This window comes from Periplaneta americana, chromosome 1 (assembly GCF_040183065.1).
Source record: "Periplaneta americana isolate PAMFEO1 chromosome 1, P.americana_PAMFEO1_priV1, whole genome shotgun sequence".
Taxonomy (NCBI): domain Eukaryota; kingdom Metazoa; phylum Arthropoda; class Insecta; order Blattodea; family Blattidae; genus Periplaneta; species Periplaneta americana.
In genome coordinates this window covers 200,822,734-200,845,091 of record NC_091117.1, presented here as the reverse complement: position 1 = coordinate 200,845,091, position 22,358 = coordinate 200,822,734, and the positions used below count along the sequence as shown (strand labels likewise).

At 34.7% G+C, this 22,358-nt stretch overlaps 1 protein-coding gene across 1 annotated transcript in view; it reads left to right on the top strand.

Moving 5' to 3' along the window:
• The window catches only part of LOC138706329 (protein D2-like), a 34,001-nt gene that overhangs the window by 9,515 nt on the left and 2,128 nt on the right, over window positions 1–22,358 (top strand). Inside the window, exons 2-5 of the mRNA XM_069835468.1 lie at window positions 5,645–5,715; window positions 11,677–11,797; window positions 16,237–16,374; window positions 22,082–22,157. Of these exons, the coding sequence (XP_069691569.1) occupies window positions 5,645–5,715; window positions 11,677–11,797; window positions 16,237–16,374; window positions 22,082–22,157 (406 nt within the window). The remainder of the gene's footprint in view (window positions 1–5,644; window positions 5,716–11,676; window positions 11,798–16,236; window positions 16,375–22,081; window positions 22,158–22,358) is intronic.

Below are 22,358 nucleotides of genomic sequence, written 5' to 3'. Positions count from 1 at the left end.
TACATGTAACTCTCATCTAAATCAAATTGTTGAATTCTTTGTAAGTTCATGCATATATATATATACACTTTTTGCTGGTTGAGTGGAAGAGAAGGCCTTACGGCCTTAACTCTGCCAGCTAAAATAAATCATTATTATTATTATTATTATTATTATTATTATTATTATTATCATCATTAATGTCAAAAAAGTGCTAACGTGAACACTGCCAACATATCGCCCTACAATCTAGCTAACTTTTCAACAAAAAGTAGCTAAATCTCTCCAAAGTTTGCTAAAAATATCCTCAGAACTGTCGCTAAAAATTAATAATAAATATCACTAAATAAAAATATGAAAAACATACACATGCGAAGAAAATATAATTTCCTCGTCGTCACCCTCTTCTGCGGAGTCTGGTTGTATTGTTGACGGCTGTGATGTTGAGGTGGAAGATGTGGGAACAGCTGAATGTGAATACACTGCACTTGATCCAATCACTGACATTACATTTTCTGCCAAATTGTAAGTGTGGAAATTTTCACCTAAGCGTTTGATCACAATTTATTTATTTATTTTTTTTTTGTGAAATGTAACACTTTTTTAAATATGTATTAAAATATATTAAAACCAGCAAAAACTACAGTCTCATTTGCTTCACACGAACTGTCGGCACAAAATTCCAAAACTCAATTGCCTCGGGTCGGTTCGGAGTGGAAAATCTCCGCGTTGCGGGGAAAAACCAAGATTACATTAGCTGGAGCTCGCGACTCGTCAGTCACGTGTCAGTCAAAGCTGCCACCGTTTATCGGTGTTGGAGCAGTAGCATTGAGAGAGAGACCTAACCCGTGAGCATCTTTCACCCCTGATCACTGATCACAGATATGAGATCAGGGCTTTCACGTATGAATCATTAGACTACTCAGTCATGCTCCCATGCCTCTTCTAAAACTAAGAAGTGCATGACTTCAGTTGAATGTTTTAACTTATAAGAAAGAAAAAAGTGAGAGACTATAAAAATCAGAAGAAAAGTCGCTAATCGTATTTTAAAAAAAATTGTCGCTGAGACTGATTCAGAATTCGCTAGATTTAGCGACTTATCGCTAAATATGGCAACACAGAACGTGAATGTGTTGTGTACATTTTCAGAGAAGACAAGAATGAATTACACATAAAAGAAAACGCGATAAATGTTGCTAACGAATTACATATGAAAAGCTCAAATGCAAAACAAATTACATCCATTTATTTTAATCGAGTTCTTGCTGCTACTTTAGGGGTCCCCTGCGTCTATACGTGTGATATTCTGTGCAGAAAAAGTTATATCCTCCAGTTGACAGGATGATAAAAACCTGCGTTTGACTCAAAATAAGTTACATCCAAAAAGCTGTTTGCTTCAGTTCAAGTTGTATCCATTCTTTCGTTTTATTAACGTAATATGTAACAGATTTTATTAATTTTGCTACTTTAAATAATTTAAATTGTCGTCTATCGTTGTAACAGTCAATGTAGTGAGAGCAAACTGAATTTGTTGTATTTATGTGATTGGCTAGAGGATAGACAATATGGAAGATGTGGTGACAGTTGGGGAAGGAAACGTGGGTTGCAGGAAGAGGAAACGTAATGAAACAGACAGGCAAACAAGAAAGAAAGACAGATATAGTGATCCATTTGCTTCTTTAAATAGTACCACACTATTTTCAGTAATCATGTTGACTCTGTGATCATTTACTCAAAATTACAGTCAACGCCAGCAGCTAGGGAAAACCATGATGAACCCAATGAGAACTGTAATTATGTTGATTTTGAACCAAAAGAACAGAATATTGGTTGAAGTCTGGAAAGGACTTTCTTCGTTACTCGTTTTAAAAATGTATCCAAAATTAGGTCTGTATTCTTCTGAAAATTTCAGCAGGCAGTCTTAAGAATGTTATATTTTTCAGTAATTTTATATTTTATGAAAATAATGTGTATAATTTGTAATGATAACAACTATGGTCCACACCTGTGGAGTAATGGTTAGCGCGTCTAGCCGCGACACCAGGTGGCCCGGGTTCGATTCCCGGTTGGGGTAAGTTATCTGGTTGAGGTTTTTTCCGGGGTTTTCCCTCAACCCAATATGAGCAAATGCTGGGTAACTTTCGGTGTTGGACCCCGGTCTCATTTCACCGGCATTATCACCTTCATTTCATTCAGACGCATAACCTAAGATGTTGATAAAAGCGTCGTAAAATAACCTACTAAAATAAAATCAAAATAACAACTATGTGTATAATTTTCATTGGTAATCATAAAATTAAGTCGTTATTCATATGAAAATTTCAGCAGACAATCTTAAAAAAATGTTATATTTTTCAGTAATTTTGTAAAATAGGCCTATTATGAAAATAATAATGTGTGTAATTTTAACTGATAACCATATTCTTTGTTCAATATTTTCCAGTACTAGTAAGTTCAAAATTAATATCTACTCACATCACGATTAAGTGAAAACAAGTTATAACTTACACGCAGATCTGTGCAAATCAAGTCATGTACATTTTTTAAATTTAAAGAATTTGATGAAGGAAGAATATTGAAGGCCAATATTTGCTCTAAAATCTTGTTACTATAGAAGGAATTGGATGCTGGGAAAGAATTATAAAATGCACTGTAAATATACTGTGTGGCACATTTTGCTCATTTCTGAGAAAACATTTCTGGGGATACAACTTGTTTTGCATTTCAGCTCTTCATATACGAGACAAGAAATGAAAAAAGTGGAAAGACTTCTGCAATTTTGGCGCATACCATTCCATTCGGGGTAGTAAATGACCCACCTAAGTGGTGTAGACCTACATGCGAGGACAGACCCCAGCGCGGGGGCCTCTTTTCCCCAAGGGAGACTAATAAATTATGGAACTACTAAAATTAGATTTATAATTTCTGTAAGTTTCAACAATTATTAAACTACATCCTGCATTTAACATCAGACGCATTTTAATTTTCGGAATACAATGTTACTTCATCGTACTCTGCCAAGATTGTACATCAGAATTCATTCTATATGTAACATTAAAGCAGACAGACTCTTACAGTTAAACATAATCCTTGTCGGCAATAAAATTACATCACTGTTTTTATGAACTCTACCAGAACGTCATTAGTGATAGTAAAATAATTTACGTAATACGATATGAAATGGCATCACATCATAAATTCTTTTACTGGCTAATTTTGTGGGCGACGCGTTTATTTAACAGAGGAGGGGATTGCTGCTATTCGCCACAAAATACTAAATAGGTAGTTTCTAAGGGCCGTATTCATAGACGTTCTTAGCGCGGGCTTTCGGTGGATGATAAGCGAACTAACGTTTTTCGTATTCATAAACCAGTGTTAGCGATATGATATGATATGATATGATATGAATCCTGTACAAGTAATCAGTCGATAGCCAGGGCTAGTTTAGCACGCTCGTAGCGCGGGCTAGCGAAATGTCTATGAATAACACCCTAAATGGACACCAACCAAATACAAGTTTCGTGTAAAACTGTAAAGGTAGCTTACATAATTTCTCATTATACGCGTATTTTATATAATAACAGAATTTGTGTCAAATGAATTTTCTGCACAATCACAGTGTGACATATCCAACAAACTTTTTTTTGTTATGTTTTATTTGGTGCCGAAAAAAAAACATGGCATGGGGTAACTGTTTCAGAAAACTTTTTTATAAAAGCGGAGAAACATCAGAATTCAAATAAACATATTCAGAATGAACAGAGATTCCATTTACTAGAACGCGGGAGAATAGAACATGCTTATGTGATTGGTTTTCAATCAGTAAATTAGTATTAAATTGTAACAAAACTAACATAATTCAATTTAAATCCTGTCAAAATTCAACCTCGCAAATTTCAAGCGCAATAATTAATAATAGGTTCCTATTAGAAACAACAACAAGAAGAACCAAATTTATTGGCTTAAAAGTCGATAATGTGTTAAATTGGGAAAATCATCTTAAACTTGTTTGAGCGACTGAAAGTGAGTCAACCCCTTCCCTCTTGTTTATGATATACAGGTGGCGTGTAACCCCGTAACCACTAACCTGTTGTAATGTTTTTGTGGCTAAACCCCCGGGCCTTAGTTATCACATTCTCAAAGCAATAAATTATTGTTGCTGGTACTTCCTATTGTTCCGTAGTTGTTTAGTCAATTGTCCAAAAACAGGTTGGAACCTCATAAGTGATACCAATGAAACATCACTTATGTGACACTAAGCCAGGAGATAATGAGGTAAGGTGGCCAGTTTCTTTCCCCCTCCATTGCATACATCGCTGACTAGTAACATGTTACACTAATCAGACTTCAAGTGTATACAAACAATCGTTCTTCCTCTGACACATATCGTCAAGTAAGATGTGATGCCTGATAGTAAGCTTACGTATCAGCCAGAGCCTCGTATGTTGCATAGTGTGGTTTGTATATCGTCGTTGTTCCTGCAATAACTCCTATGTACAAAATATAAAATTGTTTAGTAGGAAGAAAAAAACACATTTGTGCGAGATCGTGCGTATTTGCTTGGTTTCCGCACAAAACCAATCCGCGGAAAGTCTAAAATTCCACATTCAGTATTCCCAACCTAACACACATAACAATTTCCCTCTTTTTATCGCTTAAGTGACATATTGATTTTACTGCTTTAGGCTTTTAACATATTATTTTTAGAGACGTTCAATATAGTAATAATTATAAATTGGAAACTTACCACTGCAATTTCACCTAAATTGCACTGTTAATTATTGTTTTTAAATATTTGCAAAAATTAAGTAAACTCTACAACTCCACTAAAGTTACTGCATTCGTGATGCAAGTAACATTAAGGAAGCCGTGAAAAAATCAACAAGAAAAAGACAGACGTATATCACGGCCTGCTGGAGTATAGTAAACACAGAAAACATTTTAAAGCAACAATGTTGAAGATAGATATTTTTGTTTTGCAAATTTGCCGTCATTGAACAGAAACCAAGATGGAGATTTCATTGCAACGAATTAGAAATTCCTCTTTCAGGTATTTAATAAACGATCTTCGCACAAAATAATGTACGATACAAGAGCGGTATGTTTTCTTTCAATTCTCGGAAATTAAAAAAGCTCAACTATGTTTCGCTTTTTCAAACTTTTCCTCGTACATGAAAACTTCAACATACCGCTCTTGTAACGCATATTACTATTATTCATCCTATGGCAGCCGTACATAAGAGACTGTGAATTCTTACATTTTCGAAACAAAGAAATATAATTACAGTACATATAGGAGATTTTATTATTTGCTGTATCGCTATTTAAGTTATTTAATAGAGCAAAAATCTGAAATTTGATAAATATGTCACATAGGAGTTATTGCAGGAACAACGACGATGTTACTGGCATGAATTTGGAGAGCTCCTCTAGGTAGCGAAATCCGGTTTCGAAAACGGCTATGAGAACTGACCACACGTAACCCTCATACTGGTTTGATGATCATTCATCTTTGTGGAGATATGTGGACTAGAGGACAGTAGTCGGCTGGTCGGTCTTGGCCAAAGACGTTGTAGTTATATAGCCTATGATCTTGGCCCTTCATGGGCTGTCTCGCCACAGATAAAATAAATATAGTAACAAATCTTATGTGGTCTGTTTGCAGTCGCAGAGGCAATGGAAAAGAACGGTGTTGTTCCCGACGTCATCCCTTCTGCACCGCCAGAAGCTCTTGAGGTATGTATAGCCTACTTACATCTATGGTGAGGCGTGCGTGTTTCAGATTTGTAAGCAATCACTGCGAGCACAACCCTCTACATGAAGACAGTTAATTTCGTACAATTCGCCCTTCGGGGCATAATAGTTATCTATGATATAAGTTCATAAAGATTCTCTTTTTGGCACGAGTGTAAAGTGCTACGATAGCACAAATTTACATTACAGAGATATTTCAAGTTATAGAGGTTTTAAGATCACGATTTCAAGCCCGTCTGAACTCAGAACCATTATGAAATAAGTACCCGTGGAATTACAGCCTGGGGCCTGTTTCATAGAACTTGACAATTGTGTGTATATATATTGGTGATTCTCAAAGTCAAACAATTCGTAAGATTCAGCAGGTGTTTGGGGAAGATGCGATGGGTGTAACACAAATTAAGGATTGGTTCAACCGATTCAAAGATGGCCGCACATCAGCGGAGAGTGAGCAGCGTTGTGGCAGGCCCCAAACTGCTCGGAGTGCACCTTTTGTTGAGAGGGTGCGAAATTTGGTGATGGCAGATCGTCGATCGTCGTTTGACCGTGCGGGAGATTGCCGAAGAGGTTGGAGTGAGTAAAGATTCTGCACATGCAATTTTGCATGATGATTTGAACATGAACCGAGTGGCTGCGAAATTCGTGCCCTAGTTGTTGTCCCCGGAACAAAAAGACCTCCGTCGTGACGTTGCATAGGACCTTCTGGACACCGCCAACACTGATCCTGGGTTTCTGAACACCGTGATAACTGGAGATGAGTCATGGGTGTACGGGTACGACCCAGAAACAAAAAGACAGTCGTCGCAATGGAAGCATCCCGAGTCTCCAAGGCCGAAGAAAGCGCGGCAGGTGCGAAGCAAAATCAAGGTGATGCTGACTGTTTTCTTTGATGTCCGTGGAACGCACCGGAAGGACAAACGGTGACAAAGGAGTACTATCACGATGTTCTCCGGCGACTCCGTGATGCAGTTCGGCGCAAAAGACCAGACATGTGGACGGCGAACAACTGGCACTTGCATCACGACAACGCCCCCGCACATTCATCCCAATTGATCCACACTTTCTTGGCCAAACATGGAATTACAACCGTTCGCCAACCTCCCTACTCTCCAGACCTGGCTCCTTGCGACTTCTGGTTGTTTCCAAAATTGAAGACACCACTGAAAGGATCCCGTTTTGAGAGTAGAGAAGAGATAATGCGGAACGCGACGACGGAGCTGAACACCATTCCAAAAGAAGACTTCAGAGGTGTTTCCGGCAGTGGAAGGATCGGTGGGCTAACTGTGTGCAAGCACAAGGGGCCTACTTTGAAGGGGATTAGGGTCCCAACCCCGTCAGGTATTTGAAATATTTTTTCTGGCTAAAGGTCGGATACTTTTTAGACAGGCCTCGTGTATATATATATATATATATATATATATATATATATCATTTTGACTAATAACAAATGACGACTCCACAAATTGACAAATTTCTGTTTCATAAAACATTTCGCCTGTCAGGAAAAATTGTGACAATTTGTAGAATTGTCATATTTGTGAGATTGTCAGCTTTATGAAACAGGCCCCTGTTCTATTCACGATCACGATTTCATGGCCGTCTAAACTGGCCATATAATATAGATAATCAACAAAGGCTTTAGGAAAAGTTGAATGCTATATGTAGTTGCAATGTGTACTACAAATGTCACTTCAGAACAATACAGGATAAAATGTAAATGTCAATGTTAAATTAGTTATTTGTGTTATGTGTAATATTTACGTCATGAAAGATCGAGGCAATGCATTAATCTCTTATTGAATGAAATTTGTACATTGATTAGGACCACAGAAGTACTCCGGGTACGCGAAGATTGTCTGTTGCGAGCTGGACACAGTGTATTGTCAATTAAAATTATTGCTACAGTGTTTTATTTTGTTTGTTGGCACACTGAGTTACCTCCTTTCTGTTTGTCACTCATGCAATATAGTACGCATAAGTTTTGTCGGAGTGATAATGACAAACATGCCAAAATTAAAAACGGAATGCCTGGATAATTACTTTATTGAAACCAAATGCTTGGTTGTATAAAAAGGAAATGTGGATAAAACTGTAGATAACAATATCGAATGGAATAAAAGTGAAATACTGTAGGATGACAGTGTACCGAATGAGGGAATGGTGGCTAGGGGCGGGTTAGGGACGATCTTTCAGCGCGTCGGCCAGACTGAGGCCTATTGTGCACTACGAATTATGGGATGAATGAGGATGAGGTGTACCAGACCACCGGCCGCATAAGACCCATCACCCGCTCACCCAATGGGCCTCCTACACCCCCTGCCCTAAATTCATGCCGCCAAGGTAACCAAGCAGTACAGAATCCATTCCGACAGCCCTTCCAAGATGTTAAAGGGCCCTCGAAAAGTAGAGAGCGGAATTTTAGGCCCTAAAAAGTGGCATTTTAGGCGCCTAAAATAGACTCTTAAACTCCTTTATTTAGGCTCTATAAAATAAAAAATAGGCTTTTTTGTTAAAGAATGTCACTAATATAAAAGTGTTTTTCATTCACCAATCACATTTCAATAGTTTGCTTCACAGTAGATGATCAGCATCGGCACCTATTGTGGCTATTTTTTCGCTTACTGTAATTGTGAGAAAAAAGGAAGGGGTTGTTATGTGTCTTGGAATGTAAGAGAATGCTTATTCGGGTACAACCCAGCGAGTTTGTGTTAAATTGCTGACAGACAGGGGAAAATATAATAATAATAATAATAATAATAATAATAATAATAATAATAATAATAATAATAATTTGTCGCGCAGGAGTTCTTTTACATGCCAGTAAATCTACTGACATGAGCCTGTCTCATTTAAGCACACTTAAATGCCATTAACCTGGACGGCATTGAACCCGTAACCAACTACGCCATTCAGGCCGATTGAAAGTTGGAATTTTAGGATTGAAATATTGTAAGAATGAGAATGGGTGGTCCGGAAGTACTTATCTATTTTGTTGTTCACTGCTAGGAAGAAGTTGTTATCCGTCTTGGAATGTGAACGGTACAGGATGTTAAGAAAAACAGTAAACAGTTACGAAAAATAATGCGAAAATTTTAAAAACCTTAAAAATAGGCACTAACGTCGAAATAGGCATTTTTATGCACTATAAAACGCCTTTATTTATACCTATATTTGCATGAAAAATAGAAATATTAAATCTCAGGCCTGTATGTTTCAAGGAAAAAAAAATAGGTTTTTGCCTAAATTCCGCTCTCTATTCTACTCACAAGGAATGAATCCTGGCAGAGATATAATAATAATAATAATATATTTATTTATTTAATCTGGCACAGCTAAGGCCAGTAGGCCTTCTCTTCCGCCCAGCCAGCCTCTAATTCTAATTGAATACAATTGCTTACATAGTTATTACATTAATATCTAGACCATAAAGCAACATGAAAGTAAATAATGAAAGTTGGATAAGTAATGTTAGTGTGACAATAATAAACATTGGTAAGAAATGGTAATAATAATAATAATAATAATAATAATAATAATAATAATAATAATAATAATAATAATAATTTATTTATTTATTTAATCTGGCAGTGCTAAGGCCAGTAGGCCTTCTCTTCCGCCCAGCCAGACTCTAATTCTAATTGAATACAATTGCTTATGTAGTTATTACATTAATATCTAGACCATAAAGCAACATGAAAGTAAATAATGAAAGTTGGATAAGTAATGTTAGTGTGACAATAATAAACATTGGTAAGAAATAGTAGTAATAATAATAATAATAATAATAATAATAATAATAATAATAATAATAATAATAATAATAATAATAATATTGCAGAAGGCTGGGAAGCCAGAGACTATTTCAGAGAGGACGTCCCTCCCGTAAGCGGATGAAGACATGCGTCATGACCTGAATATGCCTGTGGAATGAGATGAATCTAAATTCTTTTTCTACAGGGAAGAGGAAGGGAATTGGACCATGGAAATGAAAATTCTAACCCGGAATTTGCCTAACTGTGGAAAACCACGGAAAAACAACAGTCAGGTTGGTCGGCCCGGGGATTTGAATCGCAGACATCTCGAATGCGAGTCCCGTGCTGAAAGCGTGGGTCACCTCATTCGGTTGCATACTGAATAAATTGTGAGTCAGTCGAGGGAGAGACGGAATGCAATTATTGCAGCGTTATGTAACGAAAGAATTTACATAAATACACTGTACAATAAGTTTTTATTCTATTGTTATAATGTTATTATAGGTTATTAGTCTAATTGATGTAATTTCAGTATTATTGCTTACGTGGAATAATTTAACTTCCGGAAACAAAAAATTACATATTCTGATGGGTAAATGTCTCGATTTGAAGTACAGTAAATTGGTATATATAATTGATATGTTTCCTTTTATTATCATAATATGATGGTACGTTTGCGAATTAAAACTAACTATAATTCTGCCATTACGTAATTCCTTTGGAAAATCCCTGAATACCGGCAACGCTTGAGCTGGAATATACACGTTTATTAATGTGAAAAGTATTATTCGAAGTTAGTGAAACGTTTAAAACTTTATAGGACAGGTCTGTATACTTGTAAGAAGACTACAAATGCAATAGTTTTCGGATCTTGTCATATCTCAGGAGGTTAATTCTATGATACTACAGGACATGGTTACATTATCGATTCTCACTTTTCTGTAACTAACATGTCTTTCTTTTTTATATTTCAAATTTCGATCTTGTATTATTTTACATTAATAATAATAATAATAATAATAATAATAATAATAATAATAATAATAATCGCTCACTATTTTGGAAGTAGGGTTGCCAATTTTTCAAAATAAAAAATGAAGATTTTATCGACTTTTTGGTAGTGCTGTGGGATTTAATCGATTAATCGATCAATTTCTGTTGTAAGATTAATCGAACAAAAGTATTTAATCGAATAATCGAGTCGATTAAAATTAATCGGTTGTAGTTGATATTAATTATTATTTTGTTAATACAAACTCATACTAAAAATTCCGACAATATTTCTCTATCGGAAATTACTTACTTAAAAGCACAATAGTACTGTTATTTTCTAACTGTAAACCAGATATTGTAGGAAAAATCTTTGCACAGACATTTCAGAAAGTAGATAGAGATATGAGGCAGTGATTTAGTCTACCTCTATTGAAAGTTGAAACACAATGCGAAACCCTTATTAAGTTTTATGGTTTTCCAAGAAACTTCCACCATGTTGTCAGCTCATCTTCCTAGCATATGAAATACATACTTTTCTCGGATTCGTCCCCCTCATCTCTTATAAAATAGCCATGTCTACAATGTGTGCAAGTGAGAACTTAACTACCTTCTTCTCTTTCTAAAATCTGGTAATTCGATTACAATAGGGGCCAGTCTTCTATTTCGACCGCTGTACTGTTGCAGTTTCTGTAGCCTACTGAGTTTGTATACAGTATGAAGGTTGTGTGTTTAGTTTGATAAAAAAAAATCAGTTTTCTGTGGCTTGTGAAAAGTGTAAACTCCATTGTCATATGAGAATTTGAGAGGTAAACTAGGTAAAACGTTTGGATTTCAATTGAACGATCGTGGAGGAGTGCTTGACAGATTTTTTTTAAGTGATACAGGAAACATTGTTACTAAACGTAGAGCGGCACTTAATTCAGTGGAGTAGGGCGAAGTTTGTAGTAGACCTATCTTGATGTCCCCTCTCATGTTCGAACAATGCACGACAATAATGTGCATAACCATTACAAACTTCGTGTCCCCAACATTTTCTGAAATCACGCCCACGAGAGGCAATACATAACTTGAGTCGTGAAATTTCGTGTAATGGTAGGATTTCACCCATTTTAATGAAAAACTATTCGTTAATTTTATACAACTCTCCTTATGTTAAATTGTCAAAGAGAAATTAATTAACGTACATTTCTGTTAATAGATTACATATGGAGCAGCAAAGGTGAATCTTGGCAGTGAGCTGACACCAACAGAGGTGAAAGATGTTCCTGAGGTCAAGTGGGATGCGGACGATGGAGCATATTATGTGCTCTGCATGACAGGTTTGTTCTTCAAAGTTCGCATGGTAATTACAGAAAGATTATCCGCTATTATAAGTAATTTAACAGTCGTTATAATCGGTTGACTGTGCGAGACGATAATGTGTACTGACGACGTAGTGTTGCAAAGTAACATAGCGGCTGGGTTTTTCTGCGTGCAGAGTTTTGAGGACGCAAACTAGATGAAAATTCAGTGTAAACTAAGAACCCATTCTGTTTTCCTTCATAATTGAAAGTGCTGATTTGTTTCTCGTTATTAAGTTCTAGCTGTTGAGAAGTGTGACCGGGGATTAAGCTGTAAGAAAGGTCCGGGAATGATTGTTGCTTAACGAATATTGAAACCGAGCAACTGACGGAAGAAATGAACAATAACAATATAAATAACTTGAATATTATTTTATAATGCTAATGAAGGAAAACAGAATATAAATGATAACTTGAATATTATCTATATCGCTAAAGAACGATAACAATATAAAAAACGTAAATATTATTCATATCGGAATTTCACAGATTTATTACAGATGTATTTAAGAAATTGTAGAAGAATAGTAATTGTTAACAGTTTCCTATTTATTCTTCTTGGAGCCAAATTTGTAACTTTTAAAAGTGTGGTTACAATGTTGAAGTGTATGTGTTGTAACGGTTGCTTGATTTGTTATGTATGTGAGTCAGTTATGTGATGCTTGATGTCGTCGCAATTTCGTAATTATAGTTTGATTGTGTTTGTGTGACTATTGTGTATTAATTTATGATGTATGGTACGGAAAGCTGCGTATTTGTGTTATAGAAGTGTTACGTATATGTGTTGTTAATGGTTTTTGTATGTTTCAAATTGATACCTGATATTTGTTTTGCAATCGCAATGCCTAATTTACGGATTGTTTATGTTTTGTTTACATCGCGTAAGCTAATTTAATTTTCTTTTCCATTTCTCTTTATGCATATCTTTTTTGTGTATGAAACTATAGCCCTAACATACATATGTAAAATAGGCTAACCACCATTGGAGATACAATAATAATAATTGTTATTCATATCGTTATAAAACGATAACAGAATACAAATGATGACTTGAATTTTATTCATATCTCTAAAGAACGATAACAAAATATAAATAACGTGATATCCATAAAGAACGATAACTGAATATAAATGATAATTTGAATAGCATTTACATCGCTAAAGAACGATTAAAAAATAAAATCAAAACTTGAAGAAGGCCCGAACCCACAACCTTTGAATCATTAAACAAGCACTCTACCGCTGGCCTACGAGGCGCAAACGTGGAACTCTTTCATAGTTCGGGAACTGCTTGTACAAGCACATGCATCGTGTAACTTCGCTGCGACCCGAAGTGGACTTTGAAAATATTCGCTGTTCACGAGTGCGGCCACTTTTTTTTCTGACAGCTGTACATAGAGAGTTATATGGCATTAACACTGATAGTCATTGTCCAGTAATGATCGGAAAATCATAGTTAAGCTTTGAGCGCTAAGCATTTCAAACTTTTAATTGCTTCTCCTGCAAAATGTATTCCAAATGACATCCATCATTCTTGCAGTGGACTCTTCAATTGTTAATCATTACCAATTTCGAGTTTTCAATCTATTCATCCGCTTTCAACTGTCTAGTTAAAGCACTTGAGCAAGAAAGGGACATTTTCTTCTCTTCGAAAGTTTTCGTCATAAGGTTAACATTTTATTTAACGTCTCTTCCAACTGCTAAGATTATTCAGTTGAAATTCAACGTGGACGAGAAATTACCGACGAATTTTTCCCGGAGCCCTGTAACAGGCGTAGAATTCTTTTACATGTCGTAAATCTGCAACACTGGATATATAGGCTGTACAGTAGGCTACTGTTTCCTTTCCAGTGTGAGTCGTGCTACTTATTTTATCGCCCATCAAAACAAAATCGCCAATTGCTGCATTTGAACCCACGAATTTCAGATCCAATGATCAACATGGTAACTGCAATACTAGCGAGGACGACTTCCTGCGTAAAATGCACCGTCCAATAAGAATCGATTAATATATTTATGACACTGTCGTCATGGTAACCAGGGTATTGCATTAGGCGTTAGCATTTCACTGCGTCTTCAGTAGTAGTGACAGTGTTGTATTGTATGGAATCAATAGAAACACAGTGGCACAAAATGAAAGCATGCGACATTGAATCTTAAAAGATTGTGTGACACTTAGTATAAACGATGAAAAATAAGTGATGTGGATGATTAAAATGTTGTTGTTGTTTTCTAATGCCAGGCATTTGACAATAAAGTCATTTGACCTCTTGCACTCCAATATTTTTCAAAGATATTATCATGGCCAGCCAATGAAGCACAGATTTTGAGGTGTTCCGAATCCATTTCTTGGTTTGAGTTGCACAATGGCCAGTTAGGGGACTGATATATTCCAATTCTATGCAGGTGTTTGGCCAAACAGTCATGGCCTGTTGGCAATCTAAATGCAGCTACAGACGATTTTCGTGGTAAATCGGAATTAATTGTGGATTATGATGCAGAGAGTTCCATTTTTTCCCTTGGGATTGTGTTATCAAATTTTGTTTGTTGAAGTCTAAGTATGTAGATTTAATAAATCTCTTCACAGAGTAGGGGAAAGGCCCCTATATTGAACCACTTCGCCTTCAACACTAAATTGTGGCAATAATCTCAAATCAAATTTATCAGGAAAATATGCATTACATTTGCAGACTCTTTGGCTATACATAGCCTGAACACAATTGCTAATTAATATTGTCGTTATTTAAATAAAAAATTAAAACAGGGAAGGTGCGAAATGGTCCAAATTAGGAACATGGTCTTTAAATTGGACCAGCCTTATCTTAAAATGAACCACATCATTTTAAATTCAGAAACATCTTTATTAACATAAAATATAAATATTTTTGTCCTATACTTAAAGCTATTATTTAATTAGCAACAAAAGTACAAAATAAGTTTGTGATTATAATGTCAATTTCCTTCAAAACTGGAGTTTTTAGATAATAATAAAAAACACCTTGTTTTTAGAACATGAATTACAGATATAAGGTTTTCATTGTTATGTAAAATTGTCCATTATCCACAGTCTTCACAGTAAAACACTTTCTGTTTAGCACTAACGTTTGAACATTTTTGGTGAAGCCATATCCTACATTTCATGCACTGGATCATATCCATCATTTCCGACAATTCACAATTTTTCTTGTCTTCATTTTCTGGTTGACCATATTGGACCTTTCTCTTTAACGGTTTATTTCTTGGTGTCGATGTAGGCCTACCTGCTACCTTCTTGCTTTGCTTTTCCTGCAACTCATTCCTGTAAGGACTGCTTATGACGAATGCAACTGACGTGGTTTTTTGTTTTCTTGATCTGGTAAGTTCAGGAATAGGGGATATTTCAGCAACAGTGTTAGGCCTACGCCTAATTATGTTTGGAGATTTTTCTGGACAGTGAGAATTGAACGTAGAAATGTATTCAGTATTGTTAGGCCTACGAGATATTCACAGTTGGAAGCTCCTAAAATATAACAATGTTTCTTAAATTGAACCAGTTCAATATAGGGTTCAAACGGTGGTTCAAATTACGGGCAAAGCCATTTTACATTCTTTAGTAACTGTGAAACACGGAAACGTGTTTCTTGAAAGAGTTTACGCATGGATATTGTTGCTATGTAACTACTTCACAACATGCAATAGATTAAGATTATCACAATCTTACCTGATTTGTCGTACAAGCTTAGCTAGGAGAGTCAAATATTATATCAGAAGCACCATAATCACACAACACTTCTTACAGCTGAAACCATTGCTCCGAACGCAAGGTCAACTGCACCCAGCATTCACTGCGCTACACAGTACACTTCTGTTTGGATTGTGGTGAAGTCTGTAGGACAGTTTGGGAAATAACCGAATGTTTCAATTTAAGACACGGTTCAATATAGGGACCTTTCCCCTAATACGTAGATTTAGTAACAGGTCTGTAAGTAGCAGTGCTGCCCATCTTTGCTAGTGCATCCGCATTCTCGTTTCCCAGGATTCCAGAATGGGATGGTATCCATTGGAATGCAATTCTTTTATTGAGTGATATTAATTGAGAGAGCATTTTAGTTATTTCTGCTGTTTGAGATGAAGGTGTGTGTTAGATACTATTGATAGAATAGCTGCTTTGGAGTCTGACAATATAACTGCATTCTTAAATTTATTGATGTGGCATAGAAGATTCCTGAGATTTTCACTTACTGCATTGATTTCTCCATCAAAACTTGTTGTTCCATATCCAAAATTACGATTAAAATGTGTAAGTGGCCTTTCACTCACTTGACCTGAAAAGCCACCATAGCTGCTGATTGCCCTAAAAATTCACCATAATATTAAGATGAGACTTCTCTATTAAGCTTGTTACACATTTTGTGATGTGTGTTATACGTATTTTACAGATCCTGATGCACCAAGTCGTACGGAACCAAAAAATAGAGAGTGGCGCCATTGGTTGGTTGGTAACATCCCAGGGAATAAGGTAGAACAAGGAGAAACTTTGTCTGCCTATGTTGGATCAGGACCTCCAAAGGGTTCAGGTATTAATGTTGGAACTGTATTTTTCCAAATAGTATTTAAAGTATTAGCTTATGTGTTTCATATTTTCCTTCTTTGCTTTTATGCTGATATAAAAACTAACTTCGCTATTTGTCTAAAAACACAAGATTAATTATAGTGAGACGTATTGGAGTCCCATTCCCCAGTAAAGGTCCATAAACCTTGGATAATGGCCAGGATAACCTTGTTGGATAGTAGGTGAATAATAGGAAAATTTCTTCGCCTAAACAAGTAACAATTTATTAATATAAAAATAAATTAAATGATTTAAATCATGAAAAAAGAAATGAATATAAACCAAACACTTTAATGTATCCACACATACATATATCACAGTAAACATCCCCATCATGGGATAAGATGATGGGAGCTTATTCTACCATTATAACTGTCAGACCCACGCAGGGGTCAAAACTAAAACTGACATCTTCTATATATATATATAATTTGAATTGGTAATGGAAATTACGGGAAAATGGCTGAACTGATTTTAATAAATGACCCCTCATTTTGAAGCTTGGAACGCAAAGTTTTTCGGAAAAATAGTAGTTTTCAGGGAAATGTCAATTTTCCTACAGCATTTTCCTTTTTTCCAAAATCCATCTTTCGTCAGTTTTGAGAACTAATTAATTGCATTCACGGCTGACTTGATGTTCACTTCCTTAAATGAAGCGAGCATCAAGTCGGCCGTGTTGCATTTCAGAATAAAACAAAACACACACTACAATAAACAATAGGCTATTAGACGAAGGCCACGACCTACAGGATTGGTGACTAGAGTTCGGACGGCTCAGAATCTTTCCCATCACAATGCCAATATGTCAATCTTCATTTGTGCAATTTTTTGATAACGTATAAAAAATAATTTACAGGTCTGATTCTCTGGTCTGTAGTTTTCCGAGTACAGCTGTGTATTGGATATTAAGAACTACAAAACTTAAGAATGTTTGATGACATTATTACTATTAAAAATGAAATATTATTATAGTTAATGCAACACATAATAATATACTGATATATATAAAAGTGAAACCTTTTGGGGCTTTATGTAAGTAGACGCAGAGAAAGAATATTTTATATTATATCTTCATTTCTATAATTTACTGAGTAATGGCTATAGGCCTATATAAACTTATGTTACTGAAAACTATAAAACTTATGTAAGGTAACAATATTGTTATTAGAAATGAAATACTTTTACAATTATTAACCAAGTGGTGTGGGTCCTTTTCATATATGTAATGGCAGTATGATATAGATATTTATATGTCTGATTCTCTAACTTTCCTTGGTAGTAATTGAGTCATGCTTCCTATTTTAGCTGTGTCTTTAAACTACATCAAAATTAATTTTATATTTCTTTGGTTTAATTGATTAGATTTGTGATCGCTGCCAAGCATATTTTGTTGTAGGGAAAATAGCATGCCATTTCACTTCTTGCTACCGTGATGAGTAAGTTTATTTCCGGCAACCAGCAACAAATGAAACACTGAAGCTGCTAACGATTTACGATGGACAATTTTATTTAGGGCGCATATAAAATTCTACAACTCTGACATATCATTCGCCTCATTTTCCACAGCAATAAATTCCTCACAACAGCCTATATTACAGAAAATTTATACGAAATAACATTCATTGTTACACAAATTAATCCAGCAGTATTTGACAGATCAGTATTGTCTGGAAGAAGCGCAAAAAATTACAATTCATAAGAAAAGACCAAAAGGTATTACTTATTGATAAAATAAGAGGCCTACAAGATTTTGTAGTCTCTTGATCACCTCAGCAAAATCTCTTAGTGGGAAAAAGTGATTCTGCCCTCTACATTTCAGGGTAGTTCACGAAACATGCAGCAGCTATACCAAGATCCTAAGTCTTTTGTTCAAAACATGACAAACGTTACATTTTTAACTTTCACATACAATCAGCAATGACCTGAAATAGCTACTGCATTACTCCCATGAAAAAACCCACTGATGACATTGTTAGTAGCGATTTCGCATTGAAACTCAAGAACTGAAGACGGATAGGTTCAAGAAAAAGTATTTGGCAAAAAAAAAAAAAACATTCAGAGGGAGTATGTTTCACTATTATGGAAGCAAATAACTATCAAAATGTCTGGTATTCTTCATTGAAAATATATCTGAACAATTTTTATTTGAACTTTTTATGGACTTAGTTTGCAGCATTTGCTGCACAAGCCACTAGTATAAATATAAATCTGGAAATAACCAACTTGGCCAAGGCGCAAAGCAAGAGAGAAAGAGAAAACGGGGAATTAAATGACTCACTCTTGTTCACTATACACGAAAGTAACCCATTATACATATAACAATAAGTTAATCAACCAAGCTAGATATTATTTGAATAAAGCCTTGAGAGGAGAATCAGCTCCACAAAATGACTTTAAAATACAAAAACTAAAAACAGTCTACTAAAACTCACCAAATATACGATACACAAAACATGTCCATCATGGCACATCAGATATCAAGCATAACCATGTAGCAAGAGAGTCACAAAATAGCTAACCATAAAACATACACACAAAATGGTGAACGAGAGTGGTCCCCAAAACCTATTAACCCAACCAGCATCAAACCTGAAATGCCTGTTACAACCCAGGCTGAGACATAACCCAATTTCCGCATCAGCAGGGAATACACTCTCTCTCTTGACACATGGCAGCAACTCTGCCTTCTCCGCATGGAGAAATACGAAGCCTGCAGTTTCCATGCTCCATCATGCTCCGAAGTGGCTTCCAGGTGGGTAGAATCAAGACTCCTTTCCTGGACGAAGTACGGTTAATAATATGAATCCACCAATGTACAATGAGCCCTCCAACACTCGTCTTCTGGTATATAAAATAATTAATTAAAAAAACCTAGCGGAGAAGATAAGAACTAAAACGCAGAGCTATCTATAAGAAGGAAAGAGAAACTAGATAGGAAAGAAAAGAAAATTACAAAAGATCAACCAGGAAATAATCAATAAAAAAGGAAAACATGAAGGGAAAAACAGAGTGCCGAAAAATAATCGGCAAAATAGATGTGAATTCGACAGAATGAGGACACACATATATAAGACTGATGCACCATACAGACGCTTTTCAGTCCAGTATATATACGTAACATTTAATGAAGATTAATTAAAAAAATTTGTTCACTTGCAAATTTACAGATACGAGGTATCACTTCTTAGCCATCGCTTTACTCCATCACATCGTATCATCTTCCTAAAGCCTTGGGATCATATTCATAGACATTCTTAGCGCGGGCTTCCGGTGGATGATCAGCGAACTAACGTTTTTCGTATTCATAAACCAGTGTCAGCGATATGATATATGATATGATATGAATGATATATGATATGATATGATATTATATGATATATATGAAATGATATATTATGATATATGATATGAATGATATATGATATATGATATGATATGATATATATGAAATGATATGTATGATATGATATGATATGAATGATATATGATATATGATATGATATGATATATATGAAATGATATATATGATATATGATATGATATGAATGATATATGATATGATATATATGAAATGATATATATGATATGATATGATATGAATGATATATGATATATGATATGATATATATGAAATGATATGTATGATATGATATGATATGAATGATATATGATATGATATATATGAAATGATATATATGATATATGATATGAATGATATATGATATGATATGATATATATGAAATGATATAATATGATATGATATGATATGAATGATATATGATATGATATGATATGATATATATGAAATGATATGTATGATATGATATGAATGATATATGATATATGATATATATATGAAATGATATATATGATATGATATGAATGATATATGATATGATATGATATGATATGATATGATATATATGATATGATATGAATGATATATGATATGATATGATATGAAATGATATATATGATATGATATCATATGATATGAATCCTGTGCAAGTAATCAGTCGATAGCCGGGACTAGTGTAGCACGCTCGTAGCGCGGGCTAGCGAAATGTCTATGAACAACACCCTTGGTTTTCTGAACCGAGTACAGAGTAGTTAGTACTAGTCTTCTTCCAGTTTTAGCCACTGATAAAGGATTTGTCTCAGAAGCCTAAATTTCATTATTATTTCTGCAGTGCTTGGGAAAAGTGACATAAGTCAGTTTTCACAAACCTTTTTTGATAATTTATTGACAACTTACATTGGTTTATGTCGATTTGGTTTTTTCTGTATGAATTATTGTAATGGGAGGAATACCTATGTATTTTTTTTCCAAGCGAGCAGATGTTCCGTAAGTTGTCAATAAATTATCAAAAAAGGTTTGTGGAAACTGACTTGTGTCACTTTTCCCAAGCACTGCAGATTTAAGAAAAACAAAAATATGGAATAACCTTGAATTTCAAATGGTATAATCTCCTCTTTCAATTATGATTCACTACCTTCATTCTACCATTTTAGAAAACGTCACTGAAACTAACATGAATATTTTAACAATACCGTAACCGTATATTTTGCAGTATCTGGCTGTTCTCTAATCATGAAAATACACCGCGTCCCTTTCAAACTGCCTACATTTTAATTAATCATTGCTAACAAAATATGCGGAATTATGAAATGAGATTGATATTAAAAGAAAGAGAAACTCAAAGAATTGCTATTTCATTTGTTTGAAGTAATTCATCAGTCACAGCATATTAGGACTAATATAGTATCAATCTTAAAAGTAGAATTGACTGAACAACTCCAGAAAGTACTGCATGATTGATAATAACAGTTAAATTCATAGTTTTAAATATAATTTTCAAAATGTTCAGTAGCAAACGACTTGCAACATACAAAAAAACTATTATTCACTAATTACAAAATTGTATTTAGATTTAAGTCAACACTGGTATTTATTTCTAATAAGTGCAGCGAAATGGACGGGTATGGCTAGGTAGAAAATAAACAGATACGGTATTAGTACTTAATCCAATTTGAAATTACTTGCACCTCGCCGATTTTGATATATAGATATAGATATTTTTTTCTCCGTAGCAGTACATGTTGATAGTTTATTACTCCAGAATGAATTTTAATAGTTCTTCATTTTTCTGTATACACTTTTAACACTTACATATCACTGATTAAATTGTAAACTTCTTTTCCCCTGGTAGAGGTAAAGAGAAGGCTTGATGGCCTTATCTCTACCAGGTTAAATAAATAAATAAGTAAATAAGTAAGTAAATAAATAAAATAAATAAATAAGTAAATAATTAAGTAAGTAAATAAATAAATTAAATAAGTAAGTAAATAAGTAAATAAGTAAATAAGTAAGTAAGTAAATAAATAAATATTTATTTAGTATTTACCTTGCTTGACTAGTTTCGAAGTCTTGTGCTTCATTGTCCAAAGCCTAGTCTGTGAAGCACAAGACTTCGAAACTAGTCTAGCAAGGTAAGTACTAAATATTAACATGGTAAAGAAGTTGCAATTTAAGAAGTGAATTTTAATGGTATAGGTGCTATCAACACAAGGGAAAAGTTATTCATAAAATATGAAATGATTAATAAAATATTTCTCTGTTGTATTATTGTCATATGAAATGATAATATATTGATTTTTAAATATATTTCAGGACTACACCGTTATGTCTTCTTGGTGTACAAACAACCAAGTAAACTCACATTCGACGAACCTCGTGTATCTAACAGGTAAAGTTCTGTGTAGATAAGTTAATTTACCGTATTTACTCGCTTATTTGATCTCTCGCATATAAGACTTTCTCTACTTTAAGACAAAGAGTAATCCAAAAGTTGCGCACATATTAATAATATGTCCACATCTATATATATAATTTGAACTGGTAATGGAAATTACGGGAAAATGGCTGAATGGATTTTAATAAATGACCC